Genomic DNA, 14,732 nt, shown 5'->3' on the forward strand with positions numbered 1-14,732 from the left:
GAAAGTATCCCAATGGAAGAAGGCATTCAACCACCCAACCATGTGGAACCAATCAAGGAACCACCCCCCATGCTAGGAGATGAAAAAGGTTCCAACTCACACTCAAGAGCTAAGTTGACACCTATCAACCAAAGGGTACAACATGGATTCACAAGACTGCGACATAAGAATGCAACACCAAAGTACAACACATGGATAAATCAATGCAGTTAGCCTCCAGAGGAAAAATCATCAAAGAAAGGCATATGGAAAATGGACACATGTGGGGTAGAGTGTCATCACATGCTAACCTCATGTGGCATCCATCTCTACCTTGGAGTTACTCAAGGGAGATCAGGTATACTGCTCCAACGGTCTTCCCAATCTAGGATCCCAAAAACACTTCCCTGGGTCTGTCCAATTGGGGCATACAATATCATATTATTTATCTTGATTAGGTGTATTCCTAAATATCCACCCCACTAAACAATTATTATTATGTTATCACTTGCAATTATACCATCAACTCTTCATGTGGATCCATAGGTTTAGACCCCCTTCCTAGAGATCTAGTACTCACAACCTAGGTCCAACACATGCAAGAGCCCACTCCCCCAACCATGAACCAAGGCCATATGGTAAATAAACATCCATATAACATAAAACAACATCATGAAGGCCCAAAGATGATACAAGAACAATCACAACAAATTGAGCACAAAAATGCTAATCCAATCATGAATGAAATCCATAAAAGAGATCCAAATAACATCAAATCCTCAATAATGAGGCATATAACATCCCATTGGAGCCATATAATCAATCCCTCAACAACAAGGCATTCTTCCTCTCGCTGGAGCAGCATATCGCATATAAAACACCTCCACGATAAGGCATGAATCCTCTTACTGGAGCACAAGAGACAACATGGAGGATCAAAAAACATCAAATGCAACTCTGAGAATGTCAATACAGACAACACAAGCCTCTGGAGTACTCGCACAATCCAAAAATACACAAAACAGGCTAAAAATTAAATTTCAAAGACATCGAGGACAGTTCAACACCCTTGGTTCGTACGTTAGCACCCCTGGTAGGTAACCTAGAGTTTTTGGTAGTTACCATGTCATTTTTGGTTCATACTATGGTGTTTCCGGTCTCCAAGATGGCATTTTTGGTCATTTTGCTTGCATCTACAAATTAGGACCCTTTGCACCCTTGGTAAGTCTCTCAGTGCCCCTGGTATGAACAGTGGCATTCATGGGGTGTATGGTGGAATCCTTGGTTTGTACCATAGCGCCCCTAGTCCAAACAACAACGTTTTTGGGTGTTCTCATAGCGTTTTTGGCAGAAAAGCAAAAACTAAACAATACTGAGACATAAGGCTTAGGAGGGGTCTCAGGGGGGCTTAGGGGTCCAAAACGAACCTCATAATGCATATAGAGGGTCTAAGAGACCCAATTACTGATAGAGACATCAAACATATTAATTACACAGTTACTGCAAAAAATTCCAACAAGAAAGACTTCTCCCACAGAGCCAAAACTGAGGTTTAGGGAGCTAGATTGATCAAAGGAGAATAAAAACATGTTGCAAATACTGAAAGAAGACCCAATAAAGTTAAATAGGGACAAAATGAAACCAATGCAAGTGAATGCAAGTGTCTTCATAATCAATAGTGCAGTCTTAGAGAGCCTCAGAAATCTCTCACCACCAATTAGGAACTAGACACCAAAATAGGTTCAACCAAGGAAAGATTTGGAATCAAACTCAAGAACACAAAGATCAAATCTCTGATTAAGATCCAACATTCATAAAGGCTAAAAGAAACATGATCATACATAGAGAAAACACAAGAGCTTCCAACAATGCAAATTCCAGAAAATTAGAATCATTGGAATACAATTTCTCCCCAAATCATTAAACTATCAAAGAATAATCAAACTACTACAAATCATGAAACCATTTCCCCCAAACAATATTTTCCAAACAATACAAACAATCTTTCCAAAATAAAATATACAAAGAGTCGACAAGCGGAACCAACCTGGAAAAAGATGAAACACAGAGAAATCTAAAAGTGCAATCTAATTCCAGCAAATTCCTTCAACAATCTGAGTCCAAAACCAAAAGCAGATTCATTATAAATCCAGATCTTCAAGCTCCCAAAATTTTCCAACCCCCATGAATGCACAGGAAGCCGGATATATACCAAAATTAAACCCAAAACTATATTGCAAGCTGACTAATGAAAATATTCCAAAAAACTATATTATTTACCTAATCTTTTATAGTTTCGAGGCATGCATTATATCCTCAATATAATTTACCTACCAATTAAAATTCAACCAATCATATGAAAGGGTAGGTAAATATAAATACAATTGCAATTACCAACAATATAAACTTTTAAAAGAACATTAAATAATGCTTCATCGCTCGATATAATCAATTAATAAATGAAGAGGATAAAGCATTAGAAGTAGGAACCCCAATTAAAATATAGAATCAATCACAAATATCAATAAATAAATTAATAAGGTCAATAAATAAAAACTCAAGAGTAATAATAAATAAAATAAAGAAAACAACAATAAATAGAATAAATCTAATAAACAATAATCATACAACAATCTTAAAAACTAAAAAGAAATAACAAAAAAATAGCTCTGCAAATCTGGCTCTGCAACTCTCCCGCCCGTTTTGAGTTTGATTTTGTGTGCCTCGATGTCCGCCCCCTCTGGGGAGGCCCCCCTCCCCTGCTGGACCCAACGCCCGATTCCACGGTTGGAGCGCATGCTTCTGGGCCTGTTGCGGGGTCCCCACGTTCTGCAGACCATACAGAAGAAAATGATAGTCTTCACACCCTTTTGCACTTCTCCAGGTTTGACTGATTCTGGATCGAAAGGGGAGGAAAGGAATATACCTCATCCCGGATCGGAAACTTCTATCGGTCAAATGGATAAGGATACTATGGAGGTGAATCTCAAGTCTAGCTGGAAGAACACCCTCCTTGGGTCAACAAATTTGATCCCTCTTGATGTTGTGGCCTCCTTCTCCCAAACAGAAAATGGAACGTAGATCAAACTCCCAGACAACCTGATGGACAAAATCGCCGCCTCCCTTCACCTGGCAATAGTTGGTCATTTCTTCTCCTTCTGACCTTCTATTGACATGGTCAGGCGATGGGCAAAATCACACTGGAAGCTTAAAGGAAGCCTGGAGGTTTCAACCATGCCGGGGGGACTCTTTCTATTCAAATTTATCACTAAGGAGGATCTGGTTTATGTCCTATCGGGGTCCTGGGCTTACGGAAAGCACTTCCTAACCATGGCTAAATGGAAACCTAGTTTTGACCCCTCTGTAGAACTAAACCACATGGCCCCAGTGTGGGTTAGGCTACCTGGACTCCCTCTGGAGTTCTGGGACAAACAAATCTTCCGCTGGATAGGAAACTCATTTGGTTGTTTTGTTGCAGCAGACTCGGTCACTCTCAACAAGTCCAGGTTGGTGTATGCTCACTTCTGTGTCAATGTTACGATTAACAAAGCCCTCCCAAACTTTATCTCCCTAAAGTCCAAATGGGGAAAATGGTCCCAGGCCATTGTTTACAAAAATGCCACTCTATATTGCCAGAAGTGTAATACTCAGGGGCATTCCTATACTAATTGTAAAGCCCCTGTGGTAGCAGAACCCATAAAGCCATCTGGGCTGAACCCATCAACCCTGGTGACCCGTCATCCTCGGCCCCTCCTGAGCTGACTCCTGAGAATGCTATTCCTGAATATTACCAGCACATAGACAAGATCCTTGAGATCTTAAAATCCCCAACGGACCCAGTCAAAAACTCTAACTACCCCCTGGAAGAGGGGAAGATCCCTCAGGCGATAGCCCTCATCATGTCCCCCATCCCTCGCCCTTTTTCTTCCCCCTCACCCCATGTTCTCCTTGACCCCACCCTAGCTATGGTTAAACCTCTCGAGATTGGAAGTATCTTGCCCACCACTTCAACCCCTTCCTCCCCTACAGCTGGGGATGGAGAGGAGTACTCTAGAAACTCCCTGGCAACTCCGCTGAAAGTGTCCCCCTCGAGTTCTCCTAGGACGGATAATGAAGAATGGATAACCCAGAAGAAGAAAGTCAAAGCCAAGAAAGATGATGTGGGGGGAAATGAAAGTAAAGTTGGGAGACCTACAGTAAGAGTCCTGAGACACAAGGTTATGGCAAGGGACATTGCAAAGGGCAGACAACTGACCCTGGACGGACTTAGCAAAAGTAAGAAATGAAGTTCCTCTCTTGGAACATAAGGGGTCTGAACAGCCCCCAGAAGCAGTTCGCCATAAAACAACTCATTCTTGAGATGAAAATCGACATCTATCTAGTTCAAGAAGTTAAGATGCCTTCCCAAACATTCGCTGCGATTGTTGGTAAACTTTGGCCTAGAGCGGACTACCTATATGTTGACGCCTTAGGTGCGTCTGGGGGTATTGCTACCCTATGGAATCCCATTAAAATAAATGGCAAGTTATTCGCTAGCTCCCAAAATTTTCTAGTAGTTTCTCTCCACTATGGTGATCTTTGCTGGCAGATGTTCAACATCTATGCTCCCAACTCTAGGGCGGGAAAATGGATCCTGTGGGAGGAAATCTTTAATATCATTATGACTAATCAAAAGGACCTGTTTATGCTTGCTGGGGATTTCAATGCCCCCCTCTACCCTTCCGAGAAGTGTGGTGGCCTGGCGGATTTCTCTGACACCATGAGCAACCTAGCCAACTTCATCAATGCTTCAAACCTTGTGGATGTTGACCTTCAGGGTGCCCCCTTCACTTAGTCAAATAACAGGAAAGGCAAACACCTCATCCAAGTCAGGTTGGATAGATTCCTGATCTCCACCAACTGGGATTTGGGAACAAGCTCCTTCCTGAAATCCCTCCCAAGGACAACGTCTGATCACAACCCCCTTCTTCTCCATTGGAAAGACAGACCCTACCAGTGTCCCCCCCCTTCTGCTATGAAATCATGTGGGCCTCCCATCCTGACTTCAGGGATCTGGTTAGAGGCTGGTGGTCCACCCCAATCCAAGGGACTGCCATGTTCAGAATTATGGAGAAACTAAAGTTAATCAGCACGGAAGTCAAAGGGTGGAACAGGAACACCTTTGGAGACATCTTTAAAAGAAAAAAGGACCTGGGATCCAAACTAGAACAACTTCAAATTTTAATGGCTATTGGTAACCCCTCAGACCCCATTTTGAAGGAGGAGGAAGATTGTCACAAAAGGTGGAAAAATATCCTTACCAGGGAGGAAGTGTACTGGAAACAAAGATCCAGGATCCAGTGGTTGAAAGAAGGGGACAAAAATTCTGCTTTCTTCCATAGATCGACTTCTAACCACAAGAGGAGGAACTACATCAAAAGTATTAAAGATGAAACTGGCCAGGAGATTTCTGATGACTCTCTGATTGGACAGAACGCAATGGACTTTTTCACTAGTCTGTAGGCAGATGGTGGAACGACTTCACCGCTCCAGGACTGCCTCATTAGTAAACTACCAATGGCCATCAAGGAGGATGACAACCGACAACTTCTGTCCCCCATCTCTATTGAGGAAGTTCACAGGGCGGTCTTTGCTATGAGAGCTTATAAAACATCGGGCCCGGATGGTTTCCCCTCGGCCTTCTTCCAGGACTTTTGGGATATTGCTAGCTATGATGTTACTAAAGCTGTCCAAGATTTCTTCAAAATGGGGAGATTGCTAAAAAAGATCAACAACACTTTCATTGTCCTTATCCCCAAGACCACCACTCCCAGCTGCCTGAAGGAGTATCGGCCCATAAGCCTCTGCAATACCATTTACAAGATTCTCTCCAAGGTCCTTGTAAACAGAATTAAATGCTTCTTGGAAAACTTTATCAGTCCGTCTCAGAAAGGCTTTGTCTCGGAACGACAAATTCTGGATGCCACCATTACAACTCATGAGATAATCCATTCCATGGATAGGAGCAAATTGCTAGGTATAGCCTTTAAACTTGATATATCAAAAGCTTATGACAAGGTTAATTGGGAATTTCTTTTCAAAGTGCTCCTAAAACTGGGATTTAACTAAAAAATGGTGAGTATGATTCATGAATGTGTTACCACGGTCCAATTCTCAATTGTGATTAATGGGACTCCTAGGGGAGGCTTCAAAGCTGAGAAGGGTATTCGACAGGGCGACCCCTTATCCCCTTATCTTTTTATCATGATAGCTGAAGTCCTAAACATAAATGTGACTCATCTAGTCACCAATGGTAGGCTCCAAGGATTCAAAGCAGCCTCCACGCTCCCCCCTACTAATTTCCAGAAGTTCGTGGATGACACTTTCATTTTTGGCAAAACTTTTGTCATGGAGGCTAAAGGATGGAAGACCCTTCTAGAGGACTATGCTAAGGCGTTGGGACAATGCATCAACTATGAGAAGAGTAATCTCTACTTCTTCAACACTCCAAATGACCTCCAACTCAGAATTCTCTCCATCCTCAGATGTAAAATGGCTACTCTCCCGGGGACCTACCTGGGGCTCCCTCTCACGATCAAGGAAGTCACCCCCACCTTCTGGAACTCTATCTTGGAAAGAATGCAGAAAATGCTTGCGGGATGGAAAGGGAAATTTCTTAGTAATGCGAGGAAGCTCCAGCTCCTCGCAGCCTCCCTATAGGGAATTCCGGTCTACTTCCTCTCCATGTTCAAAATATCAGGGACCATGGGAGAAAAACTTGAAAAAATTCAAAAAAACTTTTTATGGATTGTCTTAGAGGAAAAAAAACGCCTGGCTCTGGTCAACTGGGATACTGTTTGTTTACCCAAATCTCTGGGAGGTTTGGGTATATGAAAGATCAATGCCCTCAATAAGGCGCTAATTGCCAAGGTGGGATGGACCTTGGCTAAAGGGGAGGCGGACTGGTGCAACATCATCAAAGCTAAGTATTTGGACCGGGAGCATTTCTTTTATAATCTAAATACTACTGACCTTCCCCAAGGCTCCAAATTATGGAACAACATCCTAAAGAACAAAGTGATGGTCAGAGAAGGTCTGAAGTGGCAGCTTGGAGATGGCAAAAAGGTGAGATTCTGGGAGGACTTTTGGACGGAGGATAGACTGTTGATCAACACTCGCTTCCACCAAATCAAGAACCATTTCAAGGCTATCCTGGGGGATTATGCTGCAGATTATTTGGTCCCAGGAAATGGCTAGAAGGACTTAGTTCCCATCTGTAGCAATCAACCGAACCTGGTCCCCCTAGCTTAGGAGTTGCAACTCTTATTGTTGAAAACTAAAATTCCCATGACCATGAACGAAGACAACTTCATCTGGAAAGAGACACAATCGGGCCAGTTCTCGGTCAAATCTGCTTACTCTCAGCTTCTAAAACACCATGTGGATGCAGAAGGTTGGAAGAAAGTCTGGAACCCTCAATTAATTCCCAAAATTAATTTCTTTTGGTCGTCCCTCATGCATGGCCAAACCCTCGTGCTTGATAACTTGAAAAAGAGGGGATTCCAGCTCCCCAATAGATGCAGCTTATGTAAAATGGATGAGGAATCTATTGAGAACCTTTTTATTCTATGTCCCTTTGCGGCTCACATTTGGTCTATCACTCTTCAAAAATGTGGTCTGTGTTGGGTCTTCCACAAGAATATAAATTTTTTTGTGTTCAATGGGACCCCCCCTTCCCATCATCCCCTCATCATTCAACTTTGGAAACAAATTCCTCTGCACATCTGCTAGGCTTTGTGGAAGGAGAGAAACAACAAAATTTTCAGAGACACTAAGACCCCTCTGGACTCTGTAGCCCTCAGCTGCTTTAAGTTGATGTCTGAGAATCTAGAAGCTACAAAATGGAAAATCCCCCCCCTATCCTCCTGATGAGACGGATAAGAAGATCACTGGTGGCTGGAAGCTCCCCCCTAGCTTCAATCACTTCAACAACATCACCAAGAAAAAGAGACAGATGAATAGGTGGTCTTCCCCCAGAATTCACTGGTTTAAATTGAATTTTGATGGCTCTGCTCAATACAACAGTCAGGCTAGTGGTGGAGTCATTAGGGATCATCTAGGGAACATGGTTGCAACCTATGCTGGCAACCTCAGTGAAAGTTTGGTCTCTCAAGCTGAGGGAATGGCCCTCCTCTGGGGGCTAAAAATGGCTAATGACATAGGAATAAAGCATCTGGAAATCGAAGGAGACTCTCAAGTTATTATCGACTCTATCAAAGGGAATGCTTCAGCAGGATGGAGAGTGGAACCCATTCTGAGGGATATCAGGTGCTTGCTGGTCAAAATGGAGGACTTCATCATAGACCACATCTTCAGAGAAGGAAATAGAGCGACAGATTCCATGGTAGCTGAAGGAAGGTTGCAGATGGGCTTACGATGCTGGAGGGATCCCAATCTGCTGCCAATCCCTGTTAAGGAAATCCTGGATAAGGAAAAAGCCTTGTGCCAGGAAAGGACTAACCCTTCCGCCCAATGATGAGGGAAAATGTGTTAATTTTTTCAACTTGACGCAGAGATCCTGCCAATTTCTACCACAGACAGACAAATAGTAGAGGTATGTGGAGTACCACAGGGGACGAATTTATAAAGAAAGGACTGACATCGGGAATGATTACCATTCAATTATGACTCAGACGGTGCCAATTGGCAACGACAAAGGCGGCGTTGGGGAGCTATCAACTCACATTGGCCCGAGTAAAGGCTCACATGCTCTGAGTAGATCTCCGTCCAACGATATCTATGAGACTTTAAGGGATAATAATCACTATGATTATTATGACTGTTTAACCCAAGTCTAGCACATTTTCCCTAACTATTCCATCTTGAGCTTGCTTCGGCTCTGCATTCTGGCTTTCTGTCATTTTCAAACAGAGAAGTTGGAGGATTCTAAAATGGGGGGGGACAGGCTTAGACTGGAACCCAACAAAGTTGAGGAGTTCAAAGCCAAACCCGTGGCTTGGTTCGTGTGCACCGAAGGAGGCATTGACAAATTCATGGAGAACATGAAGGGCAACGAGGAGAGACTCTCTAAAAAATTCGTGTTCTCCTGGGAGGACAAAAGGGTGACTATGGGGAGAATCTCCTTCGAAATAAATGAAGAGGTCATTGCCCAGGCTACGAGCCTCTCAATGGAGGGCAGAAAATGGAAAAAATTAGAGCCGCATTGCAGACTCTACTAGCCTTAACCAGTTTTTCCGCCATGGCGAGAACCCTGTCAAGAGGGCCAGAGGCTTTAACAGAGAGGAACTCCCACACCCTTGGGACAAATTCTGCTACATAGTGATGAAGTATTTTACGCTTGAAGGTAGGTATGGCATTTTCTACTACTACCACCTCCCCTTCCTGAACCATTTGAGGAACAAAGACCTCATTTCCATTCCGTTCTTTTTATTGCACTCGATGGATGCTAGCATTAAAGATATAGCTAAAGCTAAAAAGAAAGGAAAAGACTTTCCTATCCTGCACCAGGGCCTTATGCTCTGCCTTTTCAACTTCCACCTCGCCCTCTACCCGCCTCGTTCCATTTCTGTGCAGAATGTCGGCCACTCGACCCAACCTCTGGCCATTAATGATTCGAGCCCCCGTTGCATGGAACTTGGCTCCTCCAGCAAGAAAACCAAGAATCACTCCTCGGAGGAGGTTAGAACCCCTAAAAAAGGTTAAAATCCAAGAAATTGATTCGGACCTGGACATTACCGAAGACGCCAACACGCCCCATGTAAGGAAGTAAAGTAGTGGAAACAACTTCCTACACTAACCTTGAGAGGAGAGTAATGCAAAACTTTTTCAGATCGTTACAACAGTTACAGAAAATAGAAATAGATATAATAACATTCATACCACAACACAATGATTTACGTGGGGAAAACCCTTTCGGGAGAAAAACCCCACCCTCCAAAAGCAGCTCAATATTTTATTCAGCAATCAAAAATAGATTACAAAATAATTGCAGAGCAAGCTCTTCGCAGGAGTAGCACTAAACAGAGATTCAGAGGCAACTCAATAGCCATAGGACTCTTACACACAACCTCTATCTCACACACCTCATAAATAGGAGATACAATACAAGAAACCGTCAAACGGTATTACAAAACCATGGGCTAAAACCACCCAATAAGGTGTAGCCGACCTTATCTCCCTTCTATGACATGTTAAAGCACACATCAACACGTTTCGCTCCCTTTTACAGCTCATTTATGTATCCGATACAAATTATTTTTCCTATTTCAGGAGTACAAACTTCCGAAGGCCATAACTTGAGAACCGGGTGTCCGATTGACGAACCGTTTGAAGCGCCGGAAAGCTCGCGAAGTGCTCTATCACCTCATAACCCGCTTCGCCGGTTACGGCAACTTTTCAGGGCGTTTTGGAGCCTCTAAAGTCCCCAAAATTAAGTTTAAACATTTTATTGCACCCCTCCAAGACGAAAACTTTAATATCTTCAAAACTAGCTGTGACCTTGCGACGCAACTTTACCGGAATGCTTATCTAGCCAACCAGAAGCTTCAGGGAGAGTTTCGCACCATTTCGTGCTCAAATAAAAACTTACTATAAATAGTAACCTCACATAAATGCAAGGTTGAGACACCATTTTTCCCAACACCCCACTGCTCTAGCAGATTGGCCTCTAAACCCTCCAATAAATCCCTAAGAGACCCATCCTCCTTGCATGACATGGGCAACTCCATTCTGACTGATAAAATCCCCCAGGCCCAACACAAACATTCCCCCCTTTCTGTGAGCTCAACCCATGTTTCTGAAAGCCCGACCGCCTCTATGAGTCCGGAGCCAGCCAATTTCCCTTCCCCGACCTTCAGGATTGAGAAAATGCTGGTTGTTGAAGAGGCCAATAGTGTGAAGGAAGAAGATCCCAACCTGGCAGAGCTCAAGAAAAAGATAGAAGCCCTCTCTGACAATCTGCAGGTGATTACCAGCAGACTAGAGGCAACGGAGTCCAAGATGCATGATGTGTCTAAATTCGCTATGAATGTCATGAGATGCTTGGCTACTACTTTGTGCCTTTTGCAGGATAGCACAGACAAAGGTAAAGGTAAGGAAGATGAGGACTTTAAAGGCCTGTTCAAGTTCCTCACTAAGGAATGGGCTAAGAAGCTGCTCCCTAAGAAGAGTTGAGGGAAAAAGAATTAATTTTCTGCATGTGGAGAAATTTTTTGTCTATGCGGTGTAGTAGGTTGGATAGGTCTAGTTTCAGCTTATGTTTATATTTTAATGCTTATAGCCCTGCGTGGCACCAGAAGTATACTCTGACAGGTAGTATTTTATTGCTGATAAACTCTCGTAAGATGGTTTTTATTTTTTATAGAGGTAAAAGGCTGCTTCTGTGCTGTTTGCGGACAATGGCCCTTCCATTGTTCTCTTAATTGTACCCATGGGTCAGCCCCCTCATTTTTGGCCGCTTTTATTATCAAAACAATAAATAGACAAATAATAAATAGACTGCTCAACAATAAATCAATGTAAATAAATAATATTAAATAATTGATAAATCCCCAAATAAATAAATAATTTTTCAACATTAAAACAACACAAATAAATAATAAATCAATAATAGATAAATCATTAATAACAATTAAATAAATAAACTACTTAAAATAATTCAATAACATCAATAATTGCCAATAAATAGACGATTGATGATTAAATATACACAATGATCAAATCAATTATTAATTCAATAAACCAATTAAATAAATCCTAATTGGTTAAATAAAATCTCACAATGGAATCATGGCCCAAAAATAATCAAATAAATATCTATAATCCAATAATTGAATAATTACACACTATTCACATAAACATAGACTCAAACCCACTTATGCCAAGGGGACAGACATAGTGCAAGACTCTAACCACAACTTGCGTCGTGGCACAACTGACAAGGTACACACCTTAGACCTAGAGTGTGTGAGGGAAACTATGTCATCTCCGACAACTTTCCATTGGGATAAAGACATGCTCAAACCTGTGAAGCCAGGTGGAGTCGATGTCTGGTACTTGCAAACCTACATCAAAGTCCAACACAACATATATGATACATATACATAAACAAGAAATTGATAGAGAATCACGACGACATTTCCCGCTCGCAATGAGTGATATGGCATCGTGTCTACTCACAAAGACAGTCACACAATATAATATCAAAGCATCACATATAATCATCATCATGAAATTGGGTTAGTATCATCATAAGTATCATAATCCATGTAAACAATGATCATATGTAGTCATATAAATCCATCCTTCAAGGTGATACTATGTATCAACACCCACAAGAACCATCAAAAATCATATGCCAAATAAGTTTTGCATCATCAATCATAAAAGTCTCCAATCATAAAGAGTCATAACAGATAACATGAATCCACATGAAGTCCTAGTATCAATGATACCATCTAATATAGAAGAATAGGTCTAACCTCTCCTAAGATTGGATTGAGATATCTATAATATTATAGGTCCACAGATAGTTGTGTAGGGGCTTTCACCATAACCTTTTTATGTCCTTGTGCTACCCTTTTCTACCACTAGTGTTATTTACTTCTTGGTTCTCTAGATGATCAACGATTCTTATTTAATCTAATTTGCTTAATCATCCTTCACCACTTGAGCCCAAATTTTAGCCAAATCAACTTTTAATCTAGCTATCTCCTTAAAGCAATATCTCTATCTTGGCCTTTGTGATTTGGCCCAACCATTGGTTCATTATCATCAATCATAAAGTAACCAAAAAATCTATGATCACTTTCTTGAGTAACATCACCTATGTACTAGAATTAGTGTTCCTTCTCCTTGGTTGGAGACATAGCTGGTTACAAAGGACATTTTGTCTAACATTAAACTTAGTCAAAAAAACTTCATTGGTACAAGCCTCAATTATTTTATTAGACTACCTATAAGTTTTTGATAATCTATAATAGATAAGAATTATTCTTATCTATTTCCTTGATTTAAAATTTTAAGAAGATATTTGTCACTAAGATATCTAAAACATCGATTCATATTTTGTGCATTATTATCATTTTTAGGATGATTAATACCAAGACTAGAAGACTTGCCTTTATCATTAGCCTTTCATGTAGCTCATTTCTTTTTGTTCATCTTGCCAACAAAATTCCTTTCTAAATTATCTCTGAATAATTACACTAAAGGTGTTCCTAATATGAAATGAACGACCTTCTTTTAATGATCAACAAATGAAAATGATTCTCAATCTATGCAAGACAATTGCATGCTTCTCAACCCTTAATTTTTTAATTATACTTTTTGTTCGTGTTTATGTCTCAATTTTGCCTTTTTTTGCTTTTCCTTCCAATCAAACTAATTTACCATTTTCACCCTTTCACACAGAGTTTCCGCATAGATAACCCTTCCCTTACCATTGTAAACCATTTTTACATATCACTTCTAATTTTTCTCGAGCAATGATCCCCTCCATCTCAATGGTTTATTTATTTATTTTTTTTAATAAAAGTGGATTATTCCACTAAACTTTTTTATTAATATTTTTTATTTTTTTACATAGGATTCAAAGAGCATACCAGAGGAAAGAACCCTGGGAAGAAAACCTCTGGTCACAACTCATAAAATAAACCTATAGTATCTAACGGATCAATTTATACACCATGCCCAAAACCACATACAAAATGCAGTCACAACACATATAATATCAGTTTTGCATAGAGCCCATATGACAATTTGCCAAAAAAACCCATCGGATAATTTTCAAATGTAGACTCCATAGCTGCTATCAATGGAAGAAGATAAAATTTTCCAAAGACCTGTGCCAAATCCCATGAGCCAAAAACCTTCATGCCAAAAAAGAAAGTATCAAAAAACCTTTGGAAAAACACTATTATATCAAATACCATGACCTCGAACTCTTCTCTAGACAATGAACATGAATACTTGAAATGAAAGGGGAAAGCATGAATAATTATCATCATAAAATTTTACATCGACGTTACTCAAGAAAATCATATGACTATTGTTGCAAACCTTCCCATACCCTAGAAGGAATTTCCTCAAAATCCATCTCTCGCTGATTAGCATTGCTATCAATGGCTAAATTTGCCAAATAATCTGCAATCTTATTAACTTCTCTGTAACAATGGGATACCAAGAAAGATTCAAACAATTCTGATTTTTGTAAAATTGGATCAAGTATATACTTCAAATTCCAACAATTCGATTTCTTTTTCATAACACATTGAATAATCACCAAAGAATCACCTTCAATTATTAAGTCCTTAATTCCCAAAGAGATTGTCATATCCAATCTAAAAGACAAAGCATGAAATTCCGCATAATTGTTAGTTTTAAAACCAATAGCATGACACTTAGCTCGAATAAAATTTGCATTGTGATCATAAATTACCATGCCTACCCCAGCCGGCCCAGGGTTACCATGAGAGGCCCCATCAAAATTCAGTTTAAAGTGCCCCTACGGAGGAAGTTTCCATCTAGCAGAGCATCTCTTACCTATTGCATCATTCTTTTTTAAAATTGAACCATGAGAGGGTATAACTAACAACAACTTCCAAACACTAGTAACTCTACTATCCTAGTGCGAAAAAGAAGTAAGATTTTCCAAATTCTTATAAATAAATGACAAAGCAACCTCGGATATTGAAGACTCAATTTTAAATAGAACCTTAGACACAGGAGACCTTGTTTTTTTAAATATCCCATTG

General features: G+C 40.7%; 1 protein-coding gene across 1 annotated transcript; it reads left to right on the plus strand.

Annotated features, from left to right (window-relative positions):
* The first annotated feature begins 8,083 nt into the window (after positions 1-8,083).
* On the plus strand, positions 8,084-8,494 carry LOC131047824 (uncharacterized). The gene has a single exon (XM_057981604.1). The coding sequence runs from the start codon at positions 8,084-8,086 to the stop codon at positions 8,492-8,494; it is 411 nt and encodes a 136-aa protein (XP_057837587.1).
* Positions 8,495-14,732: the final 6,238 nt, after the last annotated feature.

This window comes from Cryptomeria japonica, chromosome 4 (assembly GCF_030272615.1).
Source record: "Cryptomeria japonica chromosome 4, Sugi_1.0, whole genome shotgun sequence".
Lineage (NCBI taxonomy): Eukaryota > Viridiplantae > Streptophyta > Pinopsida > Cupressales > Cupressaceae > Cryptomeria > Cryptomeria japonica.